This window comes from Malus sylvestris, chromosome 7, assembly GCF_916048215.2.
Source record: "Malus sylvestris chromosome 7, drMalSylv7.2, whole genome shotgun sequence".
Lineage (NCBI taxonomy): Eukaryota > Viridiplantae > Streptophyta > Magnoliopsida > Rosales > Rosaceae > Malus > Malus sylvestris.
Window position 1 is genome coordinate 32904798 of NC_062266.1, and position 17306 is coordinate 32922103.

General features: G+C 41.1%; 3 protein-coding genes across 4 annotated transcripts; 1 reads left to right on the forward strand and 2 right to left on the reverse strand.

Annotated features, from left to right (window-relative positions):
- The first annotated feature begins 185 nt into the window (after positions 1-185).
- Positions 186-12006, forward strand: LOC126628936 (actin-depolymerizing factor 7). 2 transcript variants are annotated; one of them, XM_050298829.1, is made up of 7 exons: positions 186-711; positions 1043-1184; positions 9960-10051; positions 10169-10268; positions 10448-10572; positions 11333-11583; positions 11681-12006. In XM_050298829.1, exons 1-7 carry the CDS (start codon positions 424-426, stop codon positions 11829-11831), a joined length of 1149 nt encoding a protein of 382 aa, XP_050154786.1. In that variant the 5' UTR covers positions 186-423; the 3' UTR covers positions 11832-12006. The 2 variants fall into 2 exon arrangements, with proteins under 2 accessions (XP_050154786.1, XP_050154785.1); XM_050298828.1 differs by lacking the exons at positions 186-711; positions 1043-1184; positions 9960-10051; positions 10169-10268; positions 10448-10572 and adding an exon at positions 10989-11118.
- LOC126628934 (uncharacterized) lies at positions 5361-6456 on the reverse strand. Its single transcript, XM_050298823.1, has one exon. The coding sequence runs from the start codon at positions 6034-6036 to the stop codon at positions 5362-5364; it is 675 nt and encodes a 224-aa protein (XP_050154780.1). The 5' UTR covers positions 6037-6456; the 3' UTR covers position 5361.
- Positions 12007-12302: 296 nt separating the features above from the next.
- On the reverse strand, positions 12303-16681 carry LOC126628928 (uncharacterized). The gene is made up of 6 exons (XM_050298807.1): positions 16080-16681; positions 13880-14475; positions 13484-13676; positions 13220-13284; positions 12874-13084; positions 12303-12789 (listed from the first exon to the last, which is right to left on the reverse strand). Exons 1-6 carry the CDS (start codon positions 16242-16244, stop codon positions 12406-12408), a joined length of 1614 nt encoding a protein of 537 aa, XP_050154764.1. The 5' UTR covers positions 16245-16681; the 3' UTR covers positions 12303-12405.
- Between the last annotated feature and the right edge of the window lie 625 nt (positions 16682-17306).

A 17306-nucleotide genomic window follows, 5' to 3' on the forward strand; every position in this document is an offset into this window, starting at 1 on the left:
TGGCTAATTATAAAAGTTCAAAAAGGTAATCAGCTAAAATTAAAATTCAGAAAAAAAAAATTGACAGCTCCTTACAAATTCAAAAAATAAATTAACAAATATCTCTTTTGTAAAATGACGAGATGTTCAGTTTTTAACTCTCAAAATCATCCAGTCGTTATTGTTTTGTTTAGGTATACGAAGCGTCTTGTCACCGTCGCCGTCGCCGTCGCCGCTCATCAAAGGTATAAAAATGTAAAAACCGAGACTCTTGGGCCGATTAACCAACAAAAATAACGGGGGTGTAAAATGTGATTACATATCATACCTAAGAAACTTACAGTGGTAGTGGCCGCAGCTGATCTCCCGTCCCCTTGAACCCTTTCCTGCTTCTCCCAAAACCCTCCCGACCCCCCAACGCTCTCGTTTCGGCGTCTCACAAAAATGGTGAGCAAGAGACAGAGAGAAGCTCGCAGGAAATTCAGAGCAGAACACCCAGAACTGGCTAAACAGCCAACCCCCCCAAAAGACCCAACCAAGAAGAAGGAGAAGAAGAGCTCCTTCAAGCGCAAAAAAGCACCCAGCGACCCAGCCAAACCCAGCAAAAACCCCCATAGAAAACACCCCTTCAGAGTACCCGGCATGAAGCCTGGAGATAGCTGCTTCATCTGTAAATCCACCGAGCATATCGCCAAGCTCTGCCCCGACAAAGTTCAATGGGATAAGCACAAGGTGTGGTCTTTTTTCAATTTTCTGATTTGGTTTGAGTTTTCTTTATCTGGGTATTTCTCCGATTGATGAAACTTGGAATATGTTGTCAAATCGAAATTCATGTGGGTAACTGGAAAAATGGATTATAAATGCATATGGCTTTGTGGGTATGTTTTGTTTTAGCTCTTAGTGATTGGAAATGGTGGTGGGTGCTCGAATCGAATTGGGTTTTTTGAATGGTGGTTTGCAGAAAATAATGGAATTGGTTTTTTCATTTGAAATATGGTAATTTATGGTGTGGAGTAGATGAAATTCCCGTTTTGATATTGTTGTGATTATCTGATTCTTGCAGATATGTTTATATTGTCGCCAACGAGGGCATAGCATCAAGAATTGCCTTAACAAGAAAGACGATTCCGTGGCTGAGAAATTATGTTATAATTGTGGGGAAAATGGGCATTCGCTTTCTAACTGCCCCTATCCTCTTGAAGACGGTAACCCTTCTAATCATTTAGAGTGCAGCAAATAGGTTTATTACTCAAGATGATTTGTGCAGAAAACTTACTCGGATGATTTGTGCAGAAAACTGTGTTATGTGGTGTGTTTGTGTAGTAGTGTACCACACATCTCGCTCAACTGCTTTTTACTCTGCATGACAGCATGCATTTGAAGTTTACATGAGCAATGCAAAGGTTTACATAGCATTACCGGACATACTTTATTAGCAAGCACTAAATTTGAACAATTTCCAGCTAAAATTATTTACCTTTACTGAATTTGGTAATCCCCGTGCTAAGTTATTTGAATGGAAGCTTGAAGAAACAGGAACTTGAATAGTTTGGAGGTTTTAAGTGAATTATTGTTATCCGGAACTGCATGCTAACGAAGAGAAGTCTTTCATTTTGTGTTATTTTTTGTTATCCAGATAAATACAAATGGGATATTTGTTTATCGTGTTTTTTATATTTCAAATTGTACATGTCATGTTGAAGCACGTATGATTATCAACCAAATTTATCATCAATTGGGTTTGATGGCTCTATGAGGATCCAGTTACACATAGGACATAAGTCAATCTGGTGATTTGAACGTTTGTACTTTATGTTATCACTGTGTTATTTATTTTGTTTATTTGGTAATGCAGGATAACTCCGCCTATGTCTTACATGGCCGGTCCCAAGCCCGGATAAAGGAGGAGGGGGAGGGCGTCAGGTAGTCGACAGCCGGCACTCCATGATCACGTCGAATCCTTATGAAAATGAATCCAGAACAAAATCGCGCTAAAGCTAGGGCGTCACCCGTAAGTGGCGCGCTGTGTGGCCTGAGCACAGTGATAAGTGAGCAAGGGTCGCTGTATCTCCATCGGCACCCGGATGCAGTGTTAAATGAGCAAGGGGGCCATAGAAACTTCTTTTCGAACGACTCCACTCAAAGTTGTTTGGGAGCATATGCTCCTATCAACTTTACCCGGGACACACAAAAGAAGTACTTTGATCCTATTAGACGGGGGAGGGTGAAGAAGCTAGGACAGAAGGGTAGAGTTCAAGAGAGCAAAATGCGTTTAGGAACGTGGAATATAGGAACCTTAACGGGAAAATCTATGGAAGTAGTGGAAGTTATGGTGAGGAGAAGGATAAATATTATGTGCCTACAAGAAACTAAGTGGGTCGGTAGTAAGGCAAAGGATCTAGAAAACTCAGGGTTTAAACTTTGGTATTCGGGCACAAATAGAACGAGAAACGGTGTTGGCATCATCGTGGACAAGACCTTGGTACAAGATGTTGTAGATGTCAAGAGGGTAGGAGATAGAATCATGGCAATCAAGATTGTAATAGGACAAGAACTTATCAATGTGATTAGTGCGTACGCACCTCAAGTAGGGTTGGATACGAGTTCGAAGGAGAAATTTTGGGAAGATCTTGGAGACTTGGTGCAAGGAATTGCTCAGACGGAGAAGTTATTTATAGGAGGAGATTTAAATGGACACGTGGGCAGGGAGACAGGCAACTATGGAGGTTTTCATGGTGGCCATGGTTTTGGGGAGAGAAACGAGGATGGGGAAGCTATCTTGGATTTTGCAATGGCATATGATCTCTTTTTAGCCAACACCTTCTTTAAGAAGAGAGAAGAACATGTGATCACCTACAAGAGTGGGTCGTCAAAAACACAAATAGATTTTCTTCTAATGAGGAAAGGGGATCGTATAACTTGTAAGGATTGCAAAGTTATACCAGGAGAGAGCGTGGCTAATCAACATCGCTTGTTGGTGATGGATGTACATATCAAAAGAGTAAGACAAAAGAACAAGACTTGGAAGTGCCCAAGAACTAGATGGTGGAATCTAAAAGAAGAAAAACAAGCCATTTTCAAAGAGAAGGTAATCACCCAATGTGTGTGGGATAGAGAGGGGGAAGCTAGCCAAATGTGGGATTCCATGGCTAGTTGTATCCGAAAAGTAGCAAAAGAGGTATTAGGAGAGTCCAAGGGCTTTGCCCCACACCAAAAGGAATCTTGGTGGTGGAATGAGGAGGTACAAACAAAGGTGAAGGCTAAGAAGGAATGTTGTAAAGCCTTATACAAGGAGAGGACCGATGAAAATGGTGAAAGGTATAGAAAAGCGAAGCAAGAGGCGAAGAAAGCTGTCAGAGAAGCTAAGTTAGCGGCTTACGACGATATGTATAAACGACTAGATACCAAAGAAGGAGAGTTGGATATCTATAAACTAGCTAGAGCAAGGGAAAAGAAGACAAGGGACCTAAACCAAGTGAGGTGCATCAAGGATGAGGATGGAAAGGTTCTTGCTACAGAGAACGCGGTTAAAGACAGATGGAGAGGTTATTTTCATAAGCTTTTCAATGAAGGACATGAAAGGAGTGCTTCTTTAGGGGAGTTGAGTAACTCAGAAGAGTGTAGAAACTACTCCTTTTATCGTCGAATCCGGAAGGAGGAAGTGGTTGTAGCTTTGAAGAAGATGAAGCATAGAAAAGCAATAGGCCCAGACGATATACCAATCGAAGTGTGGAAAGTTTTGGGAGAGACAGGTATAACATGGCTCACTGACCTTTTCAATAGGATTTTGAAAACGAAGAAGATGCCAAATGAGTGGCGAACGAGCACTTTGGTGCCTATCTACAAGAATAAGGGCGACGTACAAAATTGCATGAACTATAGGGGTATTAAGCTAATGAGTCATACAATGAAGCTCTGGGAGAGAGTCATTGAGCATAGATTGAGGCAAGAGACACGGGTTTCGGACAACCAATTCGGGTTCATGCCAGGGCGCTCAACCATGGAGGCAATCTATCTCTTACGAAGATTGATGGAAAGATATAGAGATGGGAAAAAGGATTTACACATGGTCTTTATAGATTTGGAAAAAGCGTATGATAGGGTCCCAAGAGACATTCTTTGGAGGATTTTAGAGAAGAAAGGAGTACGAGTAGCATATATCCAAGCTATAAAGGATATGTATGAAGGAGCAAAGACTGCCGTAAGAACTCATGAAGGACAAACCGAAAGCTTTCCCATAACTGTAGGATTACATCAAGGCTCATCCTTAAGTCCTTACCTTTTTGCGTTGGTAATGGATGAGTTAACAGGACATATTCAAGATGATATTCCTTGGTGTATGCTTTTCGCAGACGATATAGTGTTGATAGATGAAACTCAGGAAGGGGTAAATGCAAAGCTTAACCTTTGGAGAGAAGTGTTGGAATCTAAAGGTCTTCGCCTAAGCCGATCAAAGACAGAATATATGGAGTGCAAGTTCAGTGCAAATGGAGGCCAAAACGAGTTAGGGGTGAGGATCGGAGATCAAGAAATACCAAAGAGCGACCGTTTTCGTTACCTAGGATCTATCTTGCAAAAGAACGGAGAATTAGATGGAGATCTCAACCATAGAATACAAGCTGGATGGATGAAGTGGAAGAGTGCATCCGGCGTGTTGTGTGACCGCCGTATGCCACTGAAGCTCAAGGGAAAATTTTATAGGACGGCAATAAGGCCGGCGATGATGTATGGCACAGAATGTTGGGCGGTGAAACATCAACACGTACACAAAATGGGTGTAGCGGAGATGAGGATGCTTCGTTGGATGTGTGGGCACACGAGAAAGGATAAGATTAGGAATGAGGATATCCGGGGTAAAGTAGGAGTAGCCGAAATTGAAGGAAAGATGAGAGAAAATCGGTTACGGTGGTTTGGACATGTGCAAAGAAGGCCTACTGACGCTCCGATTAGAAGATGCGACTATGGGACAGAGGTTCAGGGCCGAAGGGGTAGAGGAAGACCTAGGAAAACTTTGGAAGAGACTCTAAGAAAAGACTTAGAGTACTTGGATCTAACGAAGGACATGACACAGGATCGAGCACAATGGCGTTCTAAGATTCATATAGCCGATCCCACTCAGTGACTTGGATTTTCCAAGTCTCCAACCAAGAAGTTTTCCTCACTCGGGAACTTAAGGGAACACTACCCCAACCTACATGCTCCACTCAGAAAGCTTCAACATACAAGCTTCAACAAAAGAAAATTCAAAGAACTTAGCGAAGAAGGCTTTGGTGTATTTAACATAATACGTTGAAATGAAGGAAAGCTTATTTATTGATATCCCCGATAAGCTACAAATATGTACATATACATGAGTCAAAATAAACACACAAGAGGGAGCCTTCACAAAGGTTGCTTAGGAGAAGTCTCAGCAGTCGGTAGAGCCCCAGAAAGAGAAGGCACCGGAGGGGGATCATTTGGAGCCTCAGTACTGGACAGAACCCTAGAAGGAGGAGGCATCAGAGGTTGATCATTTGGAGCTTCATTACGCGGTACAGCCCCAGAAGACGAAGGCAATAAATGCCTTTGGAACAAACCCACAAATCTCTGATGATCAAGTAAAACCTGACCATCAGTTTCCTTCATCTGGTCAAGCTTCCTCTTCATGTTTGTAGCATAGTCATGTGCGAGCCGGTGCAACTGTTTATTCTCATGCTTGAGCCCTCTAATCTCCTGTTTGAGACTCATCACTTCAGCCGCCAATGATTCAACTTGGCGGGTTCGAGCAAATAGGCGTTGGGCCATATTAGACACAGAACCTGCACACTGAACACTGAGAGCCAGCGAATCCTTAACAGCTAACTCATCAGACCGTTTGGAAAGTAGTCTGTTATCTTTGGGAGTGAGAAGGTTCCTGGCCACCACCGCAGCGGTCATATCATTCTTCATCACGGAATCCCCAACGGTAAGAGGACCAGTTGAGGAGACGAAGGATGGGCGCCATATGTTGTCTGGAGAAGGCGGGGCTGCCTCTTCAACAAGGTTCAAGTCAAAACGACGGTCGGAGGGGCCAGACATTTTCAAAGGTGTTGAAGAGAGAAGAGGTCGGACAAATCAAGATCTTAGAAGTGCAAGAATGAAGCTTCTACTGGTGGAGATTCAAGTGTGCTTTGGAACTTAATGCCAGCCTCTATAAAAATCTGCACTCGACGGAGCTTCAGAAATCAAAGAGGCGCCTGCTCAGAAATCGAAGAGGCGTTTGCTTTCTCAAAAGTTGGGCTGCTTAGAGATCACGAGGGTTGATCTCAGAAATCGAAGAGCCGTTTGCTTTCTCAAAAGTTGGGCTGCTCAAAGACCACGAAGGCCGATCTCAGAAATCGAAGAGGCGCTCGCTTTCTCAAAAGCTGGGCTCCCTAGAGACCACGAGGGCCGATCTCAGAAATCGAAGAGGCACCTACTTTTCCAGCCTTGTCAGCACCTGTCACACGCACACTCAGCTTTGCGGAAATTATGGGCATTCTGTCAAAGACTTCTGGGGAAGTAGAAAACACATGAATCTTACTGTTCAATCACCCACTTCCCACACGCAACAATAGCTCATGGGTACCACAGATAACTTTGTCAAAGTTCTCTGCCAAAGTTGAGCACGTGAAGCTTGCAGCTCCCACTACATCGCTCTGACCAAGAAGGGTAAAAGAATAGCAAAGAAACAGTACTAACAAAGTTTAGACCCATAAATTTTGAAGGTCTAGCTACCATATTATTACCCACAAGGGTAAAGGAACAGTACCATTGCTGGATAATTGGAAAGTCCCTGTGTGTCAACCTCTGTGCTTCGTGGCAAGGTAGACTAGCAAACATGCCCAACCTTTACTCACATTCGAGAAAACACTCCCAACAAGATTGCTTGCTCCAAAATCGAAGAGGCACCGCCCTCCGAATCTCGAGAGCCACTCTCCCAACATGATTACTTTCTCAAAAATCGAAGAGACACTGCTTCCCGAATCTCGAGAGCCAGACCCCCAGCATGATTGCTTTCTCAAAAATCGGTGAGGCACCGTTCTCCGAATCAATCGAAGAGGCGCTCGCTTTCTCAAAAGCTAGGCTGCTCAGATACCACGAGGGCCGATCTCAGAAATCGAAGAGGCATCTACTTTTCTAGCCTTGTCAGCACCTGTCACACGCACACTCAGCTTTGCAGAAATTATGGGCATTCTGTCGAAGACTTCTGGTGAAGTAGAAAGCACATGAATCTTACTGTTCAATCACCCACTTCCCACACGCAACAATAACTCATGGGTACCACAGATCACTTTGCCAAAGTTCTCTGCCAAAGTTGAGCACGTGAAGCTTGCAGCTCCCACTACATCGCTCTGACCAAGAAAGGTAAAAGAATAGCAAAGAAACAGCACTAACAAAGTTTAGACACATAAATTTTGAAGGTCTAGCTACCATATTATTACCCACAAGGGTAAAGGAACAGTACCACTGCTGGATAATTGGAAAGTCCCTGTGTGTCAACCTCTGTGCTTCGTGGCAAGGTAGACTAGCAAACATGCCCAACCTTTACTCACATTCGAGAAAACAGTCCCAACAAGATTGCTTGCTCCAAAATCGAAGATGCACCGTCCTCCGAATCTCGAGAGCCAGACTCCCAACATGACTACTTTCTCAAAATCGAAGAGAGGGTAAAGGAACAGTACCATTGCTGGATAATTGGAAAGTCCCTGTGTGTCAACCTTTGTGCTTCGTGGCAAGGTAGACTAGCAAACATGTCCAACCTTTACTCACATTCGAGACAACACTCCCAACAAGATTGCTTGCTCCAAAATCGAAAAGGCACCGCCTTCCGAATCTCGAGAGCCAGACTCCCAACATGATTACTTCCTCAAAAATCGAAGAGACACTGCTCTCCGAATCTCGAGAGTCAGACCCCCAGCATGATTGCTTTCTCAAAAATCGAAGAGGCATCGTTCTCCGAATCTCGAGAGCCAGATACCACAGACCACTTTTCAAAGTGCTCTGACAGAGTTAAAACATGTGAAACTGGCAGCTCCCACTACCGTGCTATGACCAAGCAGGGTAAAGGAATAGCATTACTACTTGTTGTTAGGGAGACTCCTATATATGTCGACCTCCATCCCAACGGACAGGCAGACCTGCAAAAATGCTCAACCCTTCATCATATCTGAGAGGGCACTCCCAACAAAGCCTTTCGAAATATTCAGCTTTCTTTCCCCCCGATAATACCTCTGCAAACAAGCTATACTAGAGCAAGAATATCTCATATCATCAGGGTTAAAAGCAAGAGTATCCCATATCATGCTTTTTCCCTGTTTTTTATTTTGACCTTGTTTTTACCTGCAAGACAAGGAGAAAGAGAGCAATATGTCAGCACTTGGAATCAAGCTTCCAGCCAGGAACTGACTGCCTGGAACCCCTTACCTGATTACTTACCTGGCATTGCTCTCGAGTACTCATCTTCATCATCTTATGTTTCCAGGGAAGATTCCGCATCTGCTTGAGGAACAGATAGGGCAAGTGCGAAGGATACAAGGAAGCATGTGGAGACAAGCGTAACAGCACACGTGCCGATACATCCATTACTCTGTCAAAAGCAAAAGTATCCCATATCAGCAGGGTGGAACGTACTCTAGATTTGATGGACTTGTTTTGACCCTCAAATTCTTCAGTCGGCCTTATACTCTGGAGGAAACCAGAAAACCCTCCAGCTCAGTTCAAGAATAAGCCTGTGGAAAGTTACTTCTTCAAAAGCAAAAGTATCTCATATCATCTCTTCTCATTTTTCTTCTCTTTATCCTTCATGCTGCTGCAAGATGGGGAGAAGGTGAACAATCAGTCGGAGCTCTGATTGCTTACCTTGTCTGTCACCTCTTTCAGCAGACCCCCTAGCTCGGCGACTTGGGGGACTCCTACTACATGGTTTGTATCGCGCTTGACCAAGCCTGAAACTACAAGTAAGCTTCAAGTGAAATTGATACATTACCTTGTGCATCTCCACCAGTTAAAGATACCACCCCTGGATGGAGGAAGAGTACTTCCAGAGAAGATGCCACATCTACCTATGAGACAGATAAGGCAAGTCAAGACGACACCACACTCCGATACTTAGAAGTTTCGTGATTACGAGATCATTCTCCCACAATATTTCCTAATGTCATTTGTACTAAATCATTCACTCGTACTCACTAAAGGAGAGCTTGAACCTATGTACTTGTGTAAACCCTTCACAATTAATGAGAACTCTTCTATTCCGTGGACGTAGCCAATCTGGGTGAACCACGTACATCTTGTGTTTGCTTTCCTATCTCTATCCATTTATATACTTATCCACACTAATGACCGGAGCAATCTAGCGAAGATCACAAAAAGCGACCGTTTTCGTTACCTAGGATCTATCTTGCAAGAGAACGGAGAATTAGATGGAGATCTCAACCATAGAATACGAGCTGGATGGAAAGAGTGCATCCGGCGTGTTGTGTGACCGTCGTAGGCCACTGAAGCTCAAGGAAAAATTTTATAGGACGGCAATAAGGCCAGCGATGTTGTATGGCAGAGAATGTTGGGTGGTGAAGCATCAACACGTACACAAAATGGGTGTAGCGGAGATGAGGATGCTTCGTGGGATGTGTGGGCACACGAGAAAGGATAAGATTGGGAATGAGGATATCCGAGGTAAAGTAGGAGTAGCCGAAATTGTAGGAAAGATGAGAGAAAATCGGCTCTGGTGATTTGGACATGTGCAAAGAAGGCCGACTGACGCTCCGGTTCGAAGATGTGACTACGGGACAGAGGTTCAGGGCCGAAGGGGTAGAGGAAGACCTAGGAAAACTTTGGAAGAGACTCTAAGAAAAGACTTAGAGTACTTGGATCTAACGGAGGGCATGACACAAAACCGAGCGCAATGGCGTTCTAGGATTCATATAGCCGACCCCACTTAGTGGGAAAAGGCTTTGTTGTTGTTGTATTTGGTAATGCAGGAGGAACTAAATTTGCCAAGTGCTTCATCTGTAATGGGACTGGTCACTTGAGCAAGAACTGCCCTCAAAATACTCATGGGATTTATCCAAAGGTAATTTGATTAACACCTGTGATTTGATTTCGGATTATCCCTTATGTTTGGGCCATCCAAGCCAATGTCCTCCATGAATAAAATATGACACTTTCCGATATGATTTTCGTCTTTCAGGGTGGTAGTTGCAAAATTTGTGGAGGTGTAACACATTTGGCGAAGGATTGTCCAAACAAAAGCAACAGTTCAATGTCCGCTGGTAGATCTCCTCACTCGTGTAAGTTTTCCATCCGAATTCCTTTGTTTTTCCTTGGAGTTCCTGGTGTCTCTAATCTTCTCACCAAGAAATTAGTAGTAGATTAATTTGACATAAATGCTCAAATTGAGGCATATGTTTCAAGCTTTTCATCGTGTTGATCTGGCAGTGTTCTTAGTTTAGTGCCTTTTCTTTTTCAGGGAAAGAAAGTGATCTTCCAAGAGGAAAGGTTACCAAATTTCTGAGTGGAGACGATCTTGAGGATGATTTCAGTTTCATAGATGAGAAGAAAAATGGCGTTACACAAGACAAGTCCGCTGATACAGTCGGTCCTGCTTCTCTTTCACAAGAAAGCACTGTAAAATCAAAGAAGAAACAAGGACCCAAAGTAGTGAATTTCGTTGGATAGGGATGTTTCACTTATGTAGAAGAAATTCATGTCAATTTTCGGTCTTTCCTTTGTATGGCACCGTCCACGATTTTGCCGTAGGTCTAAAATAGTCTGACAGTGTTGAGAAATGATTTTTGTAGTTCTATGTAAAAAACCTTGAATCGTTCACCAATTTACCGTAATTTGTTTCGAGTTATTTCGCCTAAGATAATGACTTTCCATTTCTTTGGTGTATAAACGTAATTATGGAGACGATTAGTTGTGGACATGATCAGCCACAGACGCTTTAGAGAATTCTCAGCCTTTGTTTTGTCCCTTAAAATTCTCTTCCCCTCTTCCCCTCCGCAATTTTCTGGTCTCAGCCTTTCCCCCCAAAAACAAGGATTTCTCCTTCTGCTGCTATACTTTCCATCTCTCTTTCTTTTCCGGCTTTCTTCTTCATTTCGCACTACGCTCCGTCTCTTTTCCGACGACAAAATGGTATGTCTCAACTCTCTCTCCCTCTCAAAACAAATTAATGACTTGAAATGGTCAAGATGCATGTTACAATTCTTTCGTGGGGATGATCTGAATTGAATTTAACGTCGTTTCCCTCCAATATGTATGATCTGAATTGAATTTTACGTCGTTTCCCTCAAATATGTATTACGTACAAGGTTTTTTATGAAAGGTTGTTTGGTTTGGTTTGGGGTAGGCGTCCGGCATGGCCGTGAATGATGAATGCAAGCTCAAGTTCGTGGAGCTAAAAGCGAAGAGAAACTATCGATTCATCGTATTCAAGATTGACAAACAAGAAGTGGTGGTAGAGAAAGTTGGCAGCCCGGATGAAACTTACGAGGATTTCGCGGCGTCGCTGCCTGCTGATGAGTGCCGCTATGCTGTCTTTGATTTTGATTTCACCACTGCTGAGAACTGCCAGAAAAGCAAGATTTTCTTCATTGCATGGTAATCAACTGACTCCGCTAATTTGTTTAATTCCTTCCTTAATTAACCTTCATTTTTCTAAGGTGCTAATGTTATGCATGAAACTTGATTTTCTCAGGTCTCCTGAGACATCGAAGGTGAGAATGAAGATGGTGTATGCAAGCTCTAAAGATCGGTTCAAGAGGGAACTTGACGGCATTCAGGTCGAGTTGCAGGCAACTGATCCGAGCGAAATGAGCCTCGACATTATTAAAGGCCGAGCTCTTTAAGTTTAAGCAGCAGATCTTCGACCCTTCCTTGACAATTACATTTGTCTATTTTTCTGAGATGACATTTTGTGTTTGTAATATTTTCTTCTTTTTTCTTTGTGGTATGGGTTCAATACCAACCATGTAGTTTAATGTAATATTATGAATTTTTTTTATCGATTTGCAACTTCTTACATCACTGTGTTTAATCTAGTCAATACTATCACATCCCGGCCCGGGCCCCTACCACATCTCAAACTTGATTCCGCCGTAGCACGATATTATCCGTTTTGGTTCCCGACCACGCCCTCACGGTTTTGTTTCTGACGAAACTCAAAGCTTGAATTTTTATTGGTTAATTTGTAAAACCATTTTGTGAATGACAATGAATTATGCCGAGAATAATTGAGGGAATAGTTGACTTGGCAATCAAGTTAATGAAATCTCTAGGATTTTCAGTGCCTTAAGGAAATAAACATATTGGAGTCCTAATTAAATGCCATCAATTATGGATCTTTATTAAGTAAATACAAGTAATTACACAACAAAAACAGTGGAAAATCATCAGCATACATCAGTCTACATAACCCTATCTCTATGATTGCTTACTCTGATTCTCCCAGTAACTTCTCTCCCACGTTTCTACCTGTTTAATTGAGTTTGATTGTCTCCTAAGTACTGCAAAAAGAGTTGCTGGATCATAAGGCGGAGGCATGACGCATGGATTCCTCTCGGCAGGACCCTTCACCAGAGATTCCATCATAAATTTCTTCTCTAATCCTTGCAATTTCTTCTCTAATCCTTGCGCTTGGCAAACCATTGCCTCCGAGCAGAGCTCAACCGCTTTTCGAGGTATGGTGGGCTTGAACTGTAAGAGCTTTGAGTATTCGCTTAATAGATGGAACATGTAGTCGTACACATAGTCCATCTTCAAATCCTGGTGAATCATTTTTCTTGCTGCCTTTCCAATGGATTGTGCCTGAAGAAACCATAGAAAACCAATGCAATAAGAAAAACGAATACACAAATCTGCAGCAAAAAGCCTAACACTCGAAATTATTACCTTTTTCTTATGACTGTTGCCCCAATCAACAGCAAACTTAATAGATCTGCACTTGTCATCATCTTTTATGGGCCAGTAGTGGTGCACTGGCATCAAACCTCTCGTGAAGAAATCATAGTAACGGGGTTTCACTATAAAGGTAACAGAATCACATGCCAGAATGTATTTTTCACTCACAGACCAAGCAGACCCTTCTATGTAGATCTTATACCTGCAACGATTGTGCATCGAATAAAAAAAAGTCAGGCAATTAGTATAGTGGATCATAGATGTTTACTATAATTAAAGCAGGCGGTTGTACATAGTAAGCCAAATTAAACTCCTACTGATAGTGGGATGTTTCTACCTATGAACGCATTGGCTTGCCAAATCCGATTGCTTGTAACCTTCCTTTATTTCTTTTAACCAATCCTGCAATTTATTTATGAAGAACACTGTCAGCCTCTGAACTATTGCTACATATGGTCAGAATTTTTCGACTAAACTGCAACTGTAGGAACAGTTAACCGAAGAAGAAATTGGTTAACGAAACTATTGCTATAAAAGGCAGATTAGAGGTGCAATAGGAAGTTAGGAACAGTTAAACGAAGGAGGAATTAGTTAATGGTACCTGAGCATAAATACGAGCATTCCAGTCCATCTGGTCGGAAACATTACATTTGACGAGGTCTTTCCTGGTTTCAGCAACAGATGGATTTCCCTTCCAATAAGCATATGGTTCTCTGTCTATCCATTTGCTCCTCTTGTTGCCTTCCTCTAGGTCCTTTAACAAAAGCTCCCATGGCTTTATATTGATCTCAGACCTAAGAAACGAATACGGGAATCTACAATGAGTGCACAATGAGGACTGATACACAATGAGTGACCGTGTACCCAATTGGATAAATTCATTCGCATCACTACCAGATTAGCGATATGTTCACTTAACTTGTAGCACAAGCCATGAATTATGATATCAATGAGAAGCATGATTTCAAAAGCAAATGAAAAGGTCAAGAAGTCTTACCATCCCCAAAATGACCAATCAGGGAAGACAATATCAAGTGAACTGTCATCACCGCAGTAGCGAAACAAGGGTGGTGGAGCAGTGGAATTGGGCCGGCTATAGAACCTTGATAAAATGACGGGCCAGTCAACGCAGTCAAACATGAGCTCCAGATCAGGCACTTTCCCTGGATACCTCCGTAACAATTGTAGGATCCCCCACAATGTAAAAACGTCTCTCGTCTGAAACGAACTCTGATATGTCTCCACGTAAGCCTTGCCCTTCATGATCACCAACTTGAAATTGGCCGTACGCTTGGCACTCTGTACCATGTCTTTCGTGATCCCTGTGTGCGCCCATGGCCTTAGGTCCTCGTATATCCAACGGAAGTACTCCGGACAAGTTGGTGGTGGTGATGGACTGTCGGGATCTTGCTCTGGGTTGAAGGTGGTAGGGTAGTTTGATGGGCAGGTTCGTGTCAGGTCGTAGGCAGTGCAGTTGAGTGGGAATTCCAACTTGGGTGGGGGCTTTTTGGGAATATAAGGAGTTTTGTGAGGGTAATTTTGGGATGCTCTGGTCGTTACGATTGATCCTTGTGCAGAAGTATCAACTATAGTCTATTTGTCACACCAAACACAAAAAAATTACTCATGTCACATAATAGTCCAATAGTATATTGACGAATAAACCGAAAGAGGTAAAGAAATTTGTACAATGTTCCCTATAAAACACAACACCAAAGGTCACCTTACAATATTTTCTCTAGGCAAAGTATGAGTTTTTTTTTGTTGAAAAACGGGGGCTAAAAGCAAGAGCTTAAACAAACATACTCGATAATAAATCTAGACCAGGACATTCTAAGTCGATCATCACGAATAAAACTAACTGAACAACAAGAAAGAGTATCAAAATAAAAATTACCTAAATCTAAATCAAGACTATAGGTCGCTAAACTGTCCGCCATAAAGATAAAGTATGAGTTCTTGTTACTAGCTAAGTTTCACTTTGATTCATGCAGTTTCAATTGTCACGACTTAAGTTAATGGCTATCACATTTACAAAGTTAAATTGATGTCGATGAGTGACTCACAGCAGAGAATAAATGAATGCTTTTTAACGTTTTAATCTCAACTTAGATATCAAACTCATGGGAAATAAGCATGCATTCCCTTGTCACCTAATAACTAGGAAAACATTTTTGATGTCACAGTTAGTATATGACTTTAAATAGCAACAACCAAAAGCGATTTTGATCAAATTGATTTTGTATTCCAAAAGCACAAGACATGTGTTTTTTGCAAAAAGCATTGAAGTGTTTTTTAAAGATCCACTTGAATTTCTACTAAGAATTGCTTTAAACAACATTTTTACCAAAAACACTTTCAATCAGTTTAAATCAGTTTTAAATGATTCCATAAATCTTTTTTGGGTGAATTAGTAACTTAAGATTAACATAAATTTCAAATGAAGAAAATGAGGCGGTGCACAACAGCGGGCTCTCCGTGCTGGACTACGTAGTCAACAGAACACGTGGCCCATTAACGCGCATTCCCACACCACGTTAACCGACTGCACATGTTACGCAGCCCTACATTATTAGAATCTGGATCCTCCTCTTTGTAAGAATGCTCGCAAAGAATCTCGAATTCCTAAATTATGTTAGTCATCTTACATCGTGATCTGAAATTATTTTAAATATTTTTATTTAAAATTAAATACAGATAATATTTGATAAAAACTGATCGCATAATATATAGTCACGATTCACAAATTTTCAGAATTCTTCGGAACCTGCTGGTACATTATTATATACGGCGTACTATACGGATTCATGCCGTTTGACAGACGTCGTTGGGTTTCGTACTTTCTAGCTTTTTTTTCCCAGTTCTTGACATTACCATTTTAGCTAGGATGATAGAGAACTTAAACTTTTTTATTTACGAAAATATCATTAAATTGTAATATTACGATAAAACAACTCGTCTTCATTAAACCGCAGTCCCAACATACATCTATTAAATTGTCTAAGTAAGAAAAACAATATTTCTTCAACTTAATCGTTTATTTTTTTACTACCAGTACAGTAATAAAAATAAAAATATTAATAAAAGACCGGGAATGAGATATTTGGACAAATAAATAAATAAATAAAAGGGCAGGAAATAAAAAATGAATATTGGAAACAGGAGTGTCAGAAACAGTGTGGAGCAAAGAGACTTACAGGGAAGTTGAGAAGGCGCGTACAGACAAACGCGCCCAAGCTGAGGAAGACGAAGACGAAGACAGCAGAAAATCTCGCAGGTGACTTCATAAATGGCCGCAACAATAAGATAGCTTCGGAGAAGTGACTGTACAAGCATCTCTGCATACTGTCGTTCTCTCTCATATCTTCTCTGCATACACTCTCTTAATTACTCTTTTGCCCTCCCTCTTGTTCTCTGAGGACCATGACTCTGATCCAAAGTTGGAATCAGATTCCAGGGATTTGATCAACTGGGTAGGTGGAGGAACTGGTTTCCTGAAATGGGTCGGGTTTCGTTTTGGCTGGTTGAAGCGGTATGGAGCAGATGAAGGTGGCGCATCTGGTTTGGAGCTAATGGAAAAAGGTTGAGTTTTTGTTGGGTAATTGTGAGTGGAATTTGAAATAATACCAGAAGAAGTGGAAGGAGGAGGCAGAGAAGGTGCCTAAGAAAATGAAGTGAGATCTAGTCTTCTAGATCGTGAGTAGTGAGAGAAGTTGCCTAAGAAAATGGAGAAAATGACCAAATTGAAAAGGAAAGTTTGATCGGAAGAAAGGGAGAGATGCGGGAATAAAGAGTCAATACATGTTACAAAGTAGGATTTTTTAAATAAGTTATAACGGAAAGCTATCGGTTCATTTTAAAGAAAAATTATATTTTTATATTAAAAAATTATGATATTATTTATTTTACGTTTTACTTAATTATTATTATTAAAATTCAAAATTTTCAAATTACTTTCATTAATTTTTCATTTTTTAAAGACGGGCCTGTGGCTCCTCTTTTGGTGCCTTTTACCAACATTAGGATCCATTTACCAAACTTTCTAAATTTACTAATTTAGTACCCAAATCTCTATTAGTATCTATTTTCACCATAATTTGTAGGGTAAATAAATAAAGGTAGAAGAAAATGCAAAAAAAAAAAAAATATGTGCATAAATCATTTTGCAAACCGTTTTATGCACTTTGTTTTAAAGCTCGTTTGAAAATATCCTTAAAAATGATTTAAAACATTTTTAAAGAAAATATTTTTAAATTTTAAAAATTCTTGAAATGCTCTTTACAAGAAGCACTCATTTCAAGTGTTGTTTTATAATTTACTTGTATTTTTACTATTTATTGATTCCAAAAGCATATATAGGAAAAACGCTTTTAAACATTTTAAAAGTATTTTCAAACCATTCCTTAATTTAAAATTTTCATTTT

What these genes read in the sequence shown, in the direction of transcription:
- LOC126628936 (XM_050298829.1), top strand. Translation starts at nt 424, where the DNA reads ATGGTGAGCAAGAGACAGAGAGAAGCTCGCAGGAAATTCAGAGCAGAA. An exon ending in TGGTAGATCTCCTCACTCGT is followed by an intron (nt 10,269 to 10,447) that starts GTAAGTTTTCCA and finishes TTTCTTTTTCAG; the next exon opens with GGAAAGAAAGTGATCTTCCA. An exon ending in AAGACAAGTCCGCTGATACA is followed by an intron (nt 10,573 to 11,332) that starts GTCGGTCCTGCT and finishes GGTTTGGGGTAG; the next exon opens with GCGTCCGGCATGGCCGTGAA.
- LOC126628934 (XM_050298823.1), bottom strand. Translation starts at nt 6,036, where the DNA reads ATGTCTGGCCCCTCCGACCGTCGTTTTGACTTGAACCTTGTTGAAGAG.
- LOC126628928 (XM_050298807.1), bottom strand. Translation starts at nt 16,244, where the DNA reads ATGAGAGAGAACGACAGTATGCAGAGATGCTTGTACAGTCACTTCTCC. An exon ending in ATGCTCGTATTTATGCTCAG is followed by an intron (nt 13,285 to 13,483) that starts GTACCATTAACT and finishes AATAAATTGCAG; the next exon opens with GATTGGTTAAAAGAAATAAA. An exon ending in GCAAGCCAATGCGTTCATAG is followed by an intron (nt 13,085 to 13,219) that starts GTAGAAACATCC and finishes CAATCGTTGCAG; the next exon opens with GTATAAGATCTACATAGAAG.